Genomic DNA, 16,029 nt, shown 5'->3' on the forward strand with positions numbered 1-16,029 from the left:
GATGGTTGGTAGCGACAGGACAAGGGGGAATGGATTTAAACTGGAAGAGGGGAAGTTTGGGTGAAAGGGTAGGAAGAAATTCTTCACTCTGAGTGGTGAAGCACTGGCACAGGTTGCCCAGAGAGCTGTGGTGTCCCATCCCTGAAGGTGCTCCAGGCCAGGTTGGGTGGGCACTGGGCAGCCTGAGCTGGTGGAGGGGCAGAGCTGGGGGCCCACAGCTGGGGGCTTGGAAATAGATGATCTTTGAGGTCCCTTCCAACCCAAGCCATTCTATGATTCTGGATGAGACCTCTCTCTGAGGGCTCTGCTGCTGCAGACATGCATGGCAGAGGACATGTATGTAGATTTGGGTCCAAGATCCCATTTTCTTACTGCTCTTTCTGGCAATACCAGCCTTTGCTATCAGGGGAGGAAAACTCTTGTGTAGGTACCTCTGCCTCTTATTTCTTTTTTCTGTAAACAGGCAAACAAAAAAGTACCTCTGCACTCCACTGATGACTTCAACTTGAGGCATTTGTGCCTGGGTTGAAAGATTTTTCTGGCTGCCAGCACCATAAGGTTACTAAGGCTCTTGTCTGAGAATGACATATTGTCCTGTTTTCTGGAAGTTAATTAGAAGTCATTTCTCTTGCCACTGCTACACTATATTAACAGTAATTTCTTGGAACACCAAACAAGCAGGACACACATATGATGAAAGGCATCCCTGAGAATTTCACACTTGTGGTGGCATCCTGGAGTGACTGGAAGGAGTCTTCTCTTGGTTTCCTTTCCTCCTGCTCAGTAAGTACAACTGAAAATGTCACTCCTGTGAAACAGGCTAGAAGCATCCTACAAACACAAAATTGCAAGCCCCAAACTCCTGAGCAGCAGGTCCTTCTAGTATGGTTTGTACTTCTGTTGTCTTGCCCCTGCTGTTATCAAACAGAGAGACTGCAAATGTCTGCTTTCCTGTGCGTTCTCTAGTAACAACGCTAGCATAAATAATTTTCACCACCAATTTCTGTGTGGAATTGCAGGGGCCTTTTTAAGGGCTTGTAGGCATATGACTGCCCTCTTTAAGTGCTTTGATAACTGGTTAGGTTCTCATCTTACTCTAAAAAAAAATGGCCATGCTTTATTTCCAGTGAAAATTTTCTTGTTAGGCTGATTTTAAAAGACCCTCTTGAGTCATTGGTGTCTGCAGTGGCAGTCGCTGTATTTAGTGTGGAAGTGCACAGTGTTAGAGGGGCTGGGTAGGGGAGAGCAGAACAAATTTCCATGAATAAAAATGAAACACTGCCCAGTAAAATATTGCCATTACTAGCAGAAAGGCGTTGTGGATTCAATGTCAAATTAGTAACTTATTAATGGCTTATATACTAGGCCATCCTGATAGGCAGCATGCTGAGTCTGCCAAAGCCCCGAAGGACTGACCATCAGCCCAGCTCTGAGCATGTGTGTATTTCCTTAAGGAAAGAAGAAACACAATCTCCTTGAATTGTTAGTCTTAAGTGCTTGGGTTGTGTTCCGGACTGTTCCCTTGCTCCAAGGTTTGTATGGCAGATGGTCCTAAAAACAAATATGTGCCAAGTCATAGAATTATGGATTGGCTTAGGGTGGAAGAAACCTTAGAGATCATCTGGTTTCAACCCCCATGTCGTGGTTGGCTACTCAGGGCCCCATGCAACCTGGCTTTGAACACTTCTAGAGATGGGGCATCCAGAGCTTCTCTGGGCAGCCTGTGCCAGTGGAAAAAAATATTCTGATCTTGAAGTGAAAAGCAAATAGTTTCTAGTATCAAACGTTTCTTGCTATCTCTGGGAAGAGCTTAATGAAAATTTACACAGAACATATTTTGATGAACTCTGCTGCACTTTATACCTGTTGTCTTCCATCTACTTGTGGAAGACTGCCTGTTTTCTATGTTGTTTCTTCACTGAAATTTACATAAAACTACTTTTGACTCTTGCTTTCAGGTTAGCTGCTTGTTCATGCCCACTTTTAGCAATGTACATAAACAAGCAACAGCTAATCACCTACTTTTGGACAGATTGTTGATTAGGTAGTGCCCTTCTTGTCTTGATTTCAATGAGGTGCTTGGCAGGAAAAGAGAATGAGTGCCTCTGCAGGGCTGCTTCTCTGATAAAAATTCTTTGTTAGGATTCGTTGGCTTCTGGAAGTGACTTTAATCATTAACTAACTCTTTCATCCTGCTGTACTCTCAGAATAGGGTATTTGTGTGTGCAGGCGTTATGAAGGAAGGCAGGGCTTTAACTTAGTAGTTTCCTTTGCTCCTATGTGTCTGGAGCTTGTGAGAAGGACTGTTTGTCTCATCACTGCTAAGGACCCAGAATTTTTCTCATGGGCAGTTGAGAGCCAGAACTCAGTACATGCCTTCAAGCATTCCTGTACTATTTTTTCCCTGTCCCCTGGCCAATCTGAGCTCTCTCTGTATACATTCCTGAGAGCTAGCTGGACATGGAGAGGATCTCTTGTTGCTGTAATCACTGTACAGCACACCAGTAATTTCCATCTGTCTGAGATCATCAGGGCCATTGCAGCTGCTGTGCCCTTTCAGGCTCTGCTTATCATACACGTTGGCTTCAGCTGTTTTATCCGTTGTACCCTTTCCTCTGAAGTGTTGAAAACAGAGTCGCTTGAAGATCAACATATCAGCTCCGATCTCTGCAGCCTGGCTGTAAGGCCTGACCTCCCTCCTGCTTGGTTCTCTGTCAGCAGGCGCTGAGCAGCTCCAAGAGAAGTGGTTGGTGGGTGCCTGCCCACCCCTTCTGTCCCTGCTCTGGGAGCTGGAGGAGCTGTCCTACTGGAGAAGGAGTTCTGGGTTGCTTCACCCAAAGGGATCAAAAAATCCAGTCGCTCTCTTTCTCTCCTCCTTCCCTTTCCTCTTTAAAAAGAAATAAAATTAAGTCAATCCTTCTTTGGGGACAGGAACGTATATGTTTGGACTGTGTTCTGCATAAGCTGTTGCTTGCACTGGAACAAGTAACCGTATCGTCGCTGGGATGTTCTTCTATCTAAACTAGGTATTTTTCTCAGTAGCAAGTTGCCTGTAAGAACGTGGTGAGAAATGGTACACGTATTTGAGGATGTAGGAAGGAAAGATATCTGGAACTGATTTCCTCTGACAGTTGTCAAAGAAAAATGTGGTATCCCCGATGAGAGCTCCTACTGGGCTTCTCCTGTGAGAACAACCTCCTTAGATTTCGCTGGCTTTATAACCTCATCACAAAATCTGATGCTTTTTCAAGATGCTGTATGCAACTGTGATGTTCTGGGGTTGTGGTATTGGACAGTTTGTTTTACCTGTGCATTAGGAGACAGTGGATTTCAGTTTATGAATAATGCAATTATGGACTCAGTGAAAACTATGTCTGCTTTCTACTGATGGCTAGTGCATGCTTTAGAAGTACAGCTGCACAGCAGTGTGTTCATGTGTGTGTCTCAGGCAAGAATACTGGATATGGAAAAGGAGGTTGGGTGCTGGTATGAGCTCTGCTCCCACCCTGTGAGCACGTTCTCAGAAAATCCCAGTGTGCTGTCAAGGTTTTTGACAGTTCCCCTTGCTGTGTCTCACCCTTGCTGTTCTTCTGAAGCTATGATTATACAGCAGCCTATGCCATAAGACTTGGGAAACCTTTGTGTAGTGTGTTAGACTGAGCTATCTGGTACAGCCAATTCAAACACCACCATCCTGGACACTTTTCATAGCCTCCATGGATGCCTGTGCTGCTGTGTCTCAGTGCTGCTGGCCCTCAAGCCAGCAATGCCCCAGCCAGAGAGTATGATGCAAATGTATTCATGCCCCTAGGTTGCAGTGAAGACTGGGTTGTAGTCCTAATTTTTTCTCCAAGGAAAAGCAAGTCTCTTGTTGAGTGTGGGCTTGAGGAGTGAGCTTACTGAGTTGAGGGTGATTTTCATCCATAAGCTTTCTCTCCTTGCCCTCAGGAAAGAAAGCGGTGATGGATTCCAGCCCGTTCCTGTCGGAGGCCAACGCAGAAAGAATTGTGAGAACCTTGTGCAAGGTCCGGGGGGCAGCACTGAAGCTGGGGCAGATGTTAAGCATCCAAGGTAAGTGGGGACATAGGTCCTATCTTCATCAGCTGTGCTGCCTGTCAGTTTCTTGTGATATGTTGCAGGCTGTCTGAAATGTGTCAGCGCAAAGTGAATGCGGACATTAGGCATGCAGCTCTCTAATGTGAGGACAGCAATGGTGATATGTTTGATTCAGTTCAGCCTAATCCCAGTCTGAAGTAACTTATGTATAGATACTGCTGCTTTCCCAGTGCCCCTATTGCAGCTCAGTCAGGCACACAACTGAAATCAATTGAAAATTAGATGACTCTGGAATTTTACTGCCTGTGCTAAAAAGCAGTGGAGAAGCAGAGCTCTATCACACTCTGCTCACAAGCCTCCTGCTAGAAAGGAGGAGAAGACAAGAACATGATCCTGTTCTTTGTTCACCAGAAGTGTTTGAAATAATATCCACAGCTCTCTCCTGTTACAGCAACCTGTTGGTGATTCACATGCTCAGAAACTTTGCTAGAAAAAACAGCATAGCTGATAATCTTATCAAGTACACAAAACAGTTTTCTCTCCAGAAGAGATTTCATACTGACTTACTGCATCAGGCTCTGAAGTCTGTGATCACAGGTGAAGGTATGAGAGTCAGCTGTGTCTTTGTACTGAACTTACTAGTTTGATTATTCCTGGAAGACAGCAGCTGTGTTGATTTCAAACTTTATCTGAACCTATCTGCTTCACCTTCCTGCCCAACAAAATGGGGAAGGAAAGAGCCACCAAAAAACAGCTTTTACACTTGTCTGGAAATGGCTTTTTAGATGTCGCTGAAACAGAGTCAGTTGTCTGGGAGTTTGAAGTGCTCAGATTGGTTTGTGCTTCTACCTGAATTTTTGTAGGTGTTTACTAAGGCTGGATCTCATATGGTATTATATAACTTGGGCTAGCCAATGGTGGTATGGCATTATTGCTCATTTGCTCATCACGTATTCTGTGTGTGTGCTGGGCTGATGGCAGCACTGACCAAGGTAGGTGGCAGGCAGCAGTAGATATGTCAAAGGCAGTATGCTCTTTTCTCACCCTCCAGAAGCTGCCAGGTGTTGCTACCAGTAGTTCACAGTGCAGATTTGGGAGTTCTCTATTCTCTATTTTGTGTGGCCAGTGCCCCACGTGTGGGATAAGTGAGCCATGTCTGGAAATAGGCTCTGAAGTTAACTTGTGTACTGTAGATGGAGATTAACTTAAAATTCTTAGGACACTGTTATGAGTTGCACTGATATGTGCCTAGAGTCTGGTTGTAAAGGTTGTAGCTGTGAAAGACCATCTCCGAGGAACAGAAATGCTCTGGATTTTTGTAATTTGCCTGCTACCTCCTAATGTTGTTGAGCTTTGGCAGGAGTTTGGGACACATGCCAACTGACTTATCTCAGGTGTCAAGAACATGCAGGACTTTACCAACCGCAGTGGCACTGCGCAGCCCTTGTCTGACTCCTCTGACAAGTGTGTGGTGTGCTACGTTGCTTAGGGAGATCACAGGACCTTGGAATCCTGCAGTGCTACAGTCGTGGTGAAAGGTACTTTCAACACTGCAGCAGCCCATGTTCTTGGGCTGACAATTTGGACAAGTTGTTTTAGCACAGTTCCTGCCACATCTTGGGCTTCTCAGTGACCTAGTGAGTTTGAAATGGCTTCTTGTCTTAATAGAGTTATGTGCTAATTGAGTGTCGCCTTGTCCAGGTGCAGCTGAGCACCTGCAGGCTAAACCAGCCAGAAATTTCAAAGCAGTTACCTTAAAAAACTTGGTGTCTGCTTCTGGAAACGAGCAGTTCTGTTAGGAACCCATGTTCCTGAAGGTCATGCAAAGGGATGCCAAAACCACTCAGTTAAGGTGCATGTGCTTTAGGAAATATTGGAGATTTGACAGTTTCAAGGGGAGTTTTGTTGTTGCTTTTTTATGTTGCTCTCTGCATTATGTGTTTTTACTTCCTCCCCAGTTCCTTCCCACTCCACTTCCCAGGAGAGTGGGCAGTGCTCTTAAAGTGGCTGTTTGTCTTGTTTCCTGGGATAGGCTTACAGCTGTACATGTATTTGTAAATGCACATCAATGATGGACTTTCACATGAATATCAGAAACTACATGCATCAGAAACGTACAGGTTCTCAAAAATAAGGCTGGTAGCCAGGGCTTGTTTCCAGAGCTGGGAGAGCAGCAGGGAAATCTCATTCCTCTACAAGTCTTAATGGAACCAAATGTTTGCCAGAGCAAGTGGCTTTCTCTGTTGTAGAAACCTTTTGCTTGTGGGAGAGGGCCAATCTTTCAAGACCCCTCTTCTCCCATGCTTTCTTACGAAGGTAAAAATATGTTTGCTGAATTCCCAATTCATTTGAGTTGTTTACAAAAGCAGGTGCTGAACAGTGGTTACTCTGAGTCCAGCACTTGCGTAAGTGGTGTTTTAATATTGCACAGCTTTCTAGAGAAACTGCTGTCCCTTGGAATGAATTGGATTAAACCATACCATGAACTTGGGGTCATTGGGATGACTCTCCAGAAGGTTTCTTCTGTAATCCGTGTCCATGACATGGCATCCTGTCTGAATGCTGTATGGCTGGCAGATGACAGGCTTGGGCAGAGCACTTTGCTCTTTGAGGTTGTGCAACCTGTCATTGTAGCAAAAGCCTCTGTGCTGTGCAGAGCTGCCCATTGCTCTTGGTGGAGCTGTTACTGGATGTGTGGGATCTTGACTTCTTCCAACCTGGACAGTGACCATCACGACAACGGATGTTTGATTCCAAAGTATAAGAGGTTTCTCAATGTGTTTTCTGGTGTATTCATACTTTGTCTTTCCATTGTTGACTGGGAGAGGGTGCAGAAACTTCCTCTAGCTGCAGCAGGAGATAAGCCTAGGAGAATTTCAGGTAATAGGCTGTTTTTGATGGGAGTGAGGAGGAACGAGTAGTTTTTTTCCTCTCTTGCTGCGTGCATGCAAGACTTCTGTTTGGCTCATTTCCAGAGGTGTGATGCTTCAGGAGGTCTGCCTAAGGGTTCACTTGTGGGCATGCTATTTCTGAGCTAGAATTACTTTCATAACCACCACTGAGATGTGCTTGGGGACAGGAGAACCTGACTTGAAGTGCAGGCATCTGTTACTTTGCGTGCTGAAGAGCAACAGAGGAATGCAGTGCCCGCACTGACTGCTGTTTGCTTTTCCCCTTGGCAGATGATGCCTTCATCAATCCGCACCTCCAGAGAATTTTTGAGCGCGTACGTCAGAGTGCTGACTTCATGCCGATAAAGCAGATGATGGTGAGGAAGATTCCTGTTCCTTCCTGCTTACTGGGTAGGAGGGGCAATAACAGAATAAATGTCATCTGTTACATACCCCAGTGGGGGAGGCTGATAAGTAAGAGTACTCCCTCAGTACAGGTTGCATTTTTTTTCAGTTGTTGGTGACATGTGATTCCTAATCTCAACTGTGTGCTGCTATTTCTCTCCCATACACAGAAATTCAGCTCTAGGCAAAGGAAAAATGTGGGTTATTTCCTGAAGCCATACTAGTGAAACACGAAGTTACATACAAATATGAACATGTGGGTCTTGTTTAATATAGCCTCTCTTTCTTTCTCATGGGTGTTAAAGCAGTGTTTAGAATTGCCTAAATCCCGTTTTAAAAACAAACTCGCAAGTCTGAGTCTAATGGAAATTTTGGCAATTTTGTCTTTTTGGTTGTATCTAACCCAGCTTCAAGAAGAGTTTGAATGAAGCAAGCTGTTTGCTTTCCTTTCATAGATGTTCTCTTTCTCTCTCCCTCTCTTGGATAATTAAGATGTGAAGGGTAATGCAAACGCAGTTGCCAGTGCTACTGAAAGACACTGAGCAGAGCCAGCACCTAAGCATGGCAGTCTGGCAGTGTAACAAAAAAGCTGTTAATGCAAGTTGTGGTGCTTAATTTTCAATATTGCCTTTAAAGAGAATCACTCTTGCATGCCTGGTTTGCTTCTGATCAGCTTGCCATGATGGAAGAGAAGGGAATCTAACTCCTTCCTCATTCTCTGGAAGATAACCAGTGGCCCCAAAAAGGCCACTTTTATTCCTAAGACTGTGGTGTTTGTGCTCAGGATAGCTGCTCTTTCGGCCACAGTAACACAGCCTCACATAGATTTGCTCAGAATCTGTCTAGTGAGGGGAACCACTGCTGGCTGGACTGCTCCATGCAATTGCATGCTCAGTGGGAGGAAGGGAGGGCAGGTAATCTAGAAAGCAGAGTGTAGGTACTCAGTGCAAGTAACTTTAGAGAAACATGACTTCAAACAAAGAAAATTTTAAATCCTTGCTTTCTGTCTCCTAATGCTTTCCTTTCATTTATAGAAAACGCTGAACAATGACCTTGGCCCCAACTGGAGAGACAAACTGGAATCCTTTGAAGAACGCCCTTTTGCTGCTGCTTCAATTGGTCAGGTTCACCTGGCACGCTTAAAAAACGGAAAAGAAGTTGCTATGAAAATTCAGGTGAGCTTTACAGACCAGCCTCTTCTCTTGCTTATGCTCCACAGATAGGCAGTGGAGTTGCATAAGTATGTTTACTGCTAAATAAATAAACATTTTCATACAAATGAAACGTGGATCCAGCAATGTCATACCCTAATTCCAGCAGAGTTAGCTTGGGGCACTGTCTGAGCTTAGATGACCTCTCACACATCTCTGCAGTGTGGGGCTAATGGTGCTGAGGGACTGATTATGCCTGCTAATGCTGTGTGTAAGGGTTCTACCTGTCAGCCTTGTCTCTGGGATGCACACAGGCCTTGAGAAGAAGCACATGTTTTTTTTCAAACTAGTTCTGTCCAGAGTGATATCTGAAGTTACGCCAAGGCAACAGCAATGGAAAGTGGCACCAATGTGCATTCTGCTCCACAACAACATACACATCTTTACAGACTAGGTGAAAAAAAACAGGAGAAGGAGCCTTTGCCAGAAATGGGCTGAGGTCTCATTGTTTGCTGTGCTGCTATGTGTGAAACACTCTGGTGCTGTCAGTGACATGTGCTTTCAGCTGTGTTAGGGAAATGGCTGACTGCTGCCACTGGGATTTGTGTGTCTGAGGGATTTGTGTGTTGCTGGGTTTCATGACTCAGGATTTCTTTCACATGCTAAAGATTCCATGTCAGTGGAACTGAGAGGTTGTTCTGTTTGCCAGGGGTAAATGTCACCTGGGCTCTCTGTGGCCCATTTTAGATCCTGGGCTCTAAACAAGCTGTTAAAGGAGTATGCCCTCATATATTTGTAGGCTGTAGATGGTTACATAGAGATTCAGTTCATGTTGAGCTGGGAGTCTCTTTATCTTACCTTGTAAAACTAGATTCTCTGAGTTTACCTAGTCTCAACATTGTAATTTCCAATTCTGTTCTGCAGTACCCTGGAGTAGCCCAGAGCATTAACAGCGATGTTAATAACCTGATGACTGTCCTGAGCATGAGCAATATTCTGCCTGAAGGTAAAAAGACACAGTTTTGTTCCTTTGATACATGTTGAGATCTGCCAACACCTTTCAAACTGAATCTTGCCTGCTTCTCTCCATACAATGGAGAGAGGAAACACTGGAAAGAATCTAGAACTCCTCCTTAGTCTCTCTAGGAGGTGATTTCTTAAAGAAAGCAGAATGTAGTGGCTGTGGATGCAGGGCCAACTTGGGGAGCTGTACTTCACTTCCCTTTCCTGATGCAGAGCTGCCACTGCATCACTCGATGGCATGGGAAGTTCACCTGTTTGGTTTTTTTGTCATGTTCACGGCCGCATATACATGCATGCACACAGCAAAGTAAAGTGCTTTTGTCTGTGTGCTCTTTATAGTCAAGGACCCATTGGTACTCTTTGCAAGTGTCTGGGTAATACTCACTTTTGATGGCTTTCTAGGCTTGAAGCATGGCAGTGTTGACATGTAGTCATACTTTGTCCCTGTTATTTTCTGGCACAGCTGGCAGAACTCATTCTTCCCTGTGTTTTCTGTAGCCCTCTGCCTGTCATTCTCTGCTTATCCCAGAGTTGTGGAGAGGTGTAAATGCTGAACTGGGCATATCCCGAAGTCCCAGCACTTGAGTACACTCATTTTTCAGGAGCAAATGCAGGATTTACTGCTTTTCTTCCCCCACACCATGTGCAGCAGCTGTAAATCTCAGCAGGACTGTACAAACGTTGCCCTTAAGCCAGGCTGCGTGTGACAGTTCCTCTATGATGCCTGGGCAGGGCCCTGCAGAAGCTGTAGTTGAAGCTGTGTCTGACCCAAGGCACAGTTGGGTTTTCCACCTCCAAGACTGGGAAGATCCAGATTTGGCAATTCAGGCCCTGGCCATGTGCTGGTGCAGCTCATGTGTAGTCATGTGACTGTTTTTATGCAGTGCTCCTAGTTGCAGGCAGACACTGTCTGGAGGGTTTTTTGTTTTGTTTTTCTTGCATTTGCCAAGGCTGGTTTTGGGGTGCTTCTGCTCCTTGGTGTGTCTCACTGCGGAGCCATGTCAGCACCACACAAGAGCTGCCTTGAGCACAACAGCAGGAACAAGCAGCTTGGGTTGAGGGGTGGGAGAGCGGAAGAGGTGGGTCTGGCTGTACAAGCACAGTGTGAGTTTATACTGCTATGCATCAGCCGTTTGCCACAGCCTGGGACTACATGCAGAACTTCTATCAACTTGAAAATGCATGTTGGTCTCTGGGGCTTCTTCCACTCTCCAGCCCAGAGCTGGCTGGTAGCAGGCTGTTCCTCAGCTGCAGCTCTGGCAAGCTTAATCTGAGGAGCTCTTTTTATTTCTTTCCCCCAAAGCTTTATTTATTTTCTGCTGTTTGGCTTTTAAGGTTTGTTCCCTGAGCACTTGATTGAAGTCCTGAGCAGAGAGCTGGCCCTGGAGTGCGACTACCAGAGAGAAGCTGCCTGCGCGAAGAAATTCCAGTAAGTTCACATCAGTGCCTTCAACCTTTCTCTGCGTGTGCGTGTGAAATGCAGAGAGGTGCCTTAACTTCAGGGGCAGATGGGAGGTGAATTGCATGCCCTCGGGACACAAGGGAATAGTCTGTGCTCGTGACCCCTTGTGTTACCACCTCTTCTCAGCTAGGCTAGGTATGTTTTCATTTAGCTGAACTGTTGCTGAATATCAGAGCTAGGGGATGCAGCAGGCAGCTGGTGTCCTCTCTTTCAGCACGAAGGTAGTGTAGTAACTCTTGAGGGCAGGCTGCAGTGCTGTTCTAGCTATGGTAAGATTCTCTTTCATCTAGGAGCGTTTTCAGTTCACCCCTCTCACAGCAATTATTGTCACCAGCAGTGGCTGCTCCCTTTTCTCATTACAGTGCTGGCGTACAGACTGCTTTTATGCTAAGCCTGGACCTGGGAGTGCTGCTGCAGGCAGGCTTTGCCCCCTGCAGAACTGTTCCTGTGGCATGGCTTGCTCTCTTTCTCTCTCACAGTTTCTTCTGTAAATGTAGTCTTGCTCTGAAGTGGAGTAGGTTGAGCAAAGGAGCCCAGTGCCCTCAGTGTCCTAATGCTGCTGCTTCAGCAGATGATGTGACCTCAGGAGTCATCAGCAGCTGTAACTGGTGGCATGGCTCCTGGTGACTTGATCTTTATTGTAACTCTTGAGCACAACGTCCCCTGGCAGCTGCAGCCAGGGTGTGAGGAGTGTGCAGCAGTGCTGCCTTAGGTTGCATGAAGGGGCTGTGTGTTGTGCAAGGTGTTGCAGAGGGACTTGTGTGCTCGTGGCACTCCTAACCTTTCCCTCTCCTTTCTCCATGTCCTAGGGAGCTGCTGAAAGACCACCCCTTCTTTTACGTTCCAAGAGTAGTGGATGAGCTGTGCAGCAAACATGTCCTGACCACAGAGCTGGTGTCTGGCTTCCCCTTGGATCAAGCTGTAGGGCTGAGCCAGGAGATCCGAAATGAGGTACTGTTGGGTGGTCTCTTTTTCACCTAGCTCAGAGAAGCATGGCTGGGGCCTCCCTTCTGAGTGGGAGTCTGAGGGTTTGTGGGAGGGCAAACTCTGAGAAGTGTAATGCAGGGCTGGAGTGGGCGAGATTGCCTGGAGTCTCTCAAAAGGTTTCCATGTAGTGAATTTGGGAGCAGTGCTGAGTTTTCCCTAGGCTGGTTTAGACCTTACAGGCACTAGCAGTTGTGCACAGGGAGCAGTTTGAAGAGGGTGAGTGGCAAGGGTAGGTGAAGGAAAGGTAGCCTGAGTAACTTCTGCTCTGTTTCTCTCAGATGACCCTAAGCCTGGGAGGAATTGTCATCTGGGGGAGGAAGGGTTTTGCTTTTCAGCTGTTTTCTTGGGTGAGAGTGCAGAAGTATCTCCACCTCCCCCCACACCCAAATGCCTGGGTATCACCTCTGGCCTGAGGTCTGCTGGAAGAGTACCTCGCAGTAAAAAGGAGCAGGGATGTGGTTGTGACCAGGCACTGGTGCTGAATATAGCAAGGGACTGGAGTGCTGTTGTAGGAGAAGCAGCTGTTCTAGTAGCAGGAATAGCTATACTGGTATTTGGATATGGGTTTGGTGGTTTTTTTTGCCTTGTGAGTTACCAGCTGTTAGCAGGTCACTGGGGAAAAGTGCACCATACTGAGCTTGATGTTATGCCAGAACTGGTTGCCTGTGATCCCTGAGCTGCTTGTCCTCTTGAATGGGCTGCTCGATCATCAGGGCTACTTCTAACAGTTTAGCAGGCTGTAACCTGGGGTGGTACAGCCTTTTTCCTTTAAGTGATGAACTGAAGTTATTGGTGTAGCTTTCTGACCCAAATGGCCTGGTTTGCATTTACTGTTCTTGTCTGTTTTGAAAGTGGTGCTTTGCTGGAAGACAGGCACAATGAGGCTGGCAGTTCTTAGGCTGTAGCTTAAAAATCCTCACAGAGAAGCTCTGCTGTATGTAATACAGTTGTGGGTTTTCTGGAGACTACTGCTCTTGCTGCTCCCTATGCCTGCCAGGCCCAAGCTGTCTGCTTGCTGCTTCTCCCCTAATGGTTTGGACCTAGCTCCGTACATTGTTGAGCAGCTTTAAATGAAGAGTTCTCCTCTTTTAGGTCCCTTCATGCCTTTAACTCAAAATGCTGTGGAACAGGGCATCTTGAGTCCTGTGAGCCATGCTGGCTTCACTTTGGCCATGCTCTGCAGGGCTTTCTATTACAGGGTAGGCTGTAATACCCTGCTGGTGTTCCTCACCTCTGCCGCTGCGCCCATTCTTGCACAGTGAAGACACCGCTGAGACGCAACCTCTCAGCAAGTTCAGGAGTTCTGCAGCATGAAGCAGATAGTTCCTGCCAGTGTGGAGACGTGTTCCTGTGTGCTAATTATGTGTGCTGTAAATTACATGTATGAATAGGCCTTCCACCCTGCTGACTTTTTCTTATTCTGTCTGATTTTCAAGATTTGTCACAACATTCTGGTCCTGTGTCTGCGGGAGCTGTTTGAGTTCAGGTACATGCAGACTGACCCCAACTGGTCCAACTTCTTCTATGACCCGCAGCTGCACAAGGTAAGTTCAGGCAGCACCCCTTCTGCCTGTAGAGGAGCTGCTTTTCACCAGTTCTTGATTGTTCTCCACTCCCAAAGTTTTATGAGTTCCTGAACATGTTGAGTGTCTTCTGATGACAAGCTTTCCTTAAGTGGTTGATGCTGTAATACAAAAAAGTTTGTCTATTTCCAGGTGGCTCTGCTGGACTTTGGAGCAACACGAGGATTTGATGAGAAGTTCACCGATGTTTACATCGAGGTGAGAAGTTGCAGTGTGTCTTAGAATGTTGCAGTGTCTCTTAGAATGCTGCTCTGGGGTTCTTCAGAGTATTTCCAAAGTTCATTTCTCTTAGCTGTATCACTTTGTGTTTGTATTAGAATCTGCTTTCAGTTGTGGAGGGAAGCAGGGATGGAGATGAAATCTCTGTTCCGGTTTTATCCCTTACTTTTGTCCCATGCCTTACACGTCTGCTGCAAATCTCTGGCTTCCTGTATTCTGATGTTTAAACTAAATGACAAATGCGGAGGACTGTAATGCTGCTTACCAGGGGAGTTAGGCAGCAGAGTGTCTGGAAGGACATGCCCTCTTCTCACTCACCCACTTGGAATTCATTGATTTTTTTTTTATTTTTTGTTTTTTATATGAGGGTGTTTAGGAATTGCTTGTTCTGTTCACTGTCTTTTCCTGTCGCAGACTTGCAAATATCTGCAGTCATGTGAGCTTCCTTGATCCCCTTTTTCTGCATTTGCTAAATTGAGCTGCAGGGGCCAGCAGACCTCACCTAAAGCTTCTCACAGTTAGTTCTATTGTGTTTTTGCAGTGATGAAGTGATTGGTCATGCAGCTTTTTTGGATGTCTTTTATGTTCTCTGGCCTGTATACAGTTACAGGAGAAAGCTTTGCAGAGCCACTAGCTGCATCTTTGTTTCAATAGCTCTTAGACTGGTCAATGTGCAGACCCCCAAAAAAGGGGAATAGAGGCAAGAAAATGAGACTGTAGTCTGAAAACATGTCAGGTATCATCCAGATCTCCTGAAAGTGATGTTCCTATTCAGGTAATCAAGGCAGCTGCTGACATGGACAGAGAGAGAGTACTGAAGAAGTCCATTGAAATGAAATTCCTCACTGGCTATGAAGTCAAGGTACGGAGGTGAAGCATCTGCTTTTAGTGATGGGCAGCGAAAGGTTTGAAGACTGCAGGTCTTCTGCAATTTCTTGACGGTGGTGTGAAAGCCCCCTTGCTGGGCTGAGGGAGGAAGGCAAAAAGTGCTTCAGCTCTTGTTCTCCCATTTCTTATGACAGCAAGAGCCACAATGATGTCCCCAGTTCCCTCCTCTCTTTATCCCCTGGCAAGACCTTGCAGGTGGTGATGCTGCTGCAGTCTTGTGGCTGAACAGACAGCTGCTTGAAGCTACATTAAACAGCTGTTGCTTGGTCTGTCAGCATCTAGGGGTTATCTTCGTTGTGGGTATAGCTAGGTATTTCTCTAAGCTGCAGTTGTTAGTACTAGCATTTTTTCTTTTCCTCTCTGGTCTTTAAGATATTTAGTGATGCTATTTGTGCCTTTTTACTTTGTGCAGGAAATGGAAGATGCCCACTTAAACGCTGTCCTCATCCTGGGAGAGGCTTTTGCATCTGAAGAACCTTTTGATTTTGGTAACCAGAGCACCACTGAAAAGATCCATGGTTTAATTCCAGTCATGCTGAAGCATCGGCTTGTTCCTCCACCAGAAGAGACCTACTCTCTTCATCGGAAGATGGGGGGTTCTTTCCTTATCTGCACCAAACTGAAGGCCAAAATTCCTTGCAAAAACATGTTCAAAGAGGCATACAGCAAATATTGGAGCAGTAGGGGCAAGAAGCCAGAGGATTAGTAAGAATGAACTAATGTTCTGAGGGCACAGTTTGCGCCTTGCAAAGAGCGTTCTAGCCTCCCATGTGTTCCGTTGTAGCTCTCCATCCTCTTGATTTGCAGCAGCCTGTGCCTTGGAAGCCAAGCGTGTGTTTCACGAGGACAAAGTTTGTTCTTTCACGTTCTGTCTGTCCTAAACTAAGACTGCCAGTACAGCCTGCAGCTTGCAGGAAAATAGCACAAGTGCTTCTGTACTGTTTCAAGGCACCAGCCAACTACCTTGAATACATTTTTAACATTGTGATGGTGGCTGCACAGTGATTGGGTTTTATAATGGGTAGGTGGAGGAGAGCAAGAGTGGAATTCAGTATTGAAATCCGTTGGTAATTCTTCCCCCAGAAATACTTGTTGTTGTTTTTTGTTTTTTTTTTTTTTTTTTTTTTTAAAAAAAAAAACTTCATTCTTTCTTGATAAGGTGGAATTCAAGTAGTTTTCATTATAGAACGAAATACCAAGGTGTACCCCTACCACGAGGTCCCCCCCTTTTGCCCTGGTTTTGTAAGTCAAGTGGTGGCAGTCCAAGAACCCCCCTGGATTTTACTGACACTGATTTAATACAAGGGGTGTATGTGTGTGTGTACATAGCATGAGGTTTTAAGCTTTCTACTCCTCTTTGGCTT

General features: G+C 45.8%; 1 protein-coding gene across 2 annotated transcripts in view; it reads left to right on the forward strand.

Annotated features, from left to right (window-relative positions):
• Positions 1–15,785, forward strand: part of COQ8A (coenzyme Q8A) — a 32,569-nt gene extending 16,784 nt beyond the window's left edge. For both annotated transcript variants that reach the window (XM_042818248.1, XM_042818240.1), the window contains exons 6-15: positions 3,949–4,071; positions 7,239–7,324; positions 8,387–8,527; positions 9,428–9,509; positions 10,862–10,955; positions 11,798–11,939; positions 13,412–13,519; positions 13,691–13,756; positions 14,553–14,639; positions 15,078–15,785. In XM_042818248.1, coding sequence (XP_042674182.1) covers positions 3,949–4,071; positions 7,239–7,324; positions 8,387–8,527; positions 9,428–9,509; positions 10,862–10,955; positions 11,798–11,939; positions 13,412–13,519; positions 13,691–13,756; positions 14,553–14,639; positions 15,078–15,371 — 1,223 coding nt within the window. In that variant the 3' untranslated portion in view covers positions 15,372–15,785. The remainder of the gene's footprint in view (positions 1–3,948; positions 4,072–7,238; positions 7,325–8,386; positions 8,528–9,427; positions 9,510–10,861; positions 10,956–11,797; positions 11,940–13,411; positions 13,520–13,690; positions 13,757–14,552; positions 14,640–15,077) is intronic.
• The last annotated feature ends 244 nt before the right edge of the window (positions 15,786–16,029 follow it).

This window comes from Centrocercus urophasianus, unplaced genomic scaffold, assembly GCF_019232065.1.
Source record: "Centrocercus urophasianus isolate 14NV4802_14NV808 unplaced genomic scaffold, USGS_Curo_1.0 seq_10, whole genome shotgun sequence".
In the NCBI taxonomy this organism is placed as follows: Eukaryota; Metazoa; Chordata; class Aves; order Galliformes; family Phasianidae; genus Centrocercus; species Centrocercus urophasianus.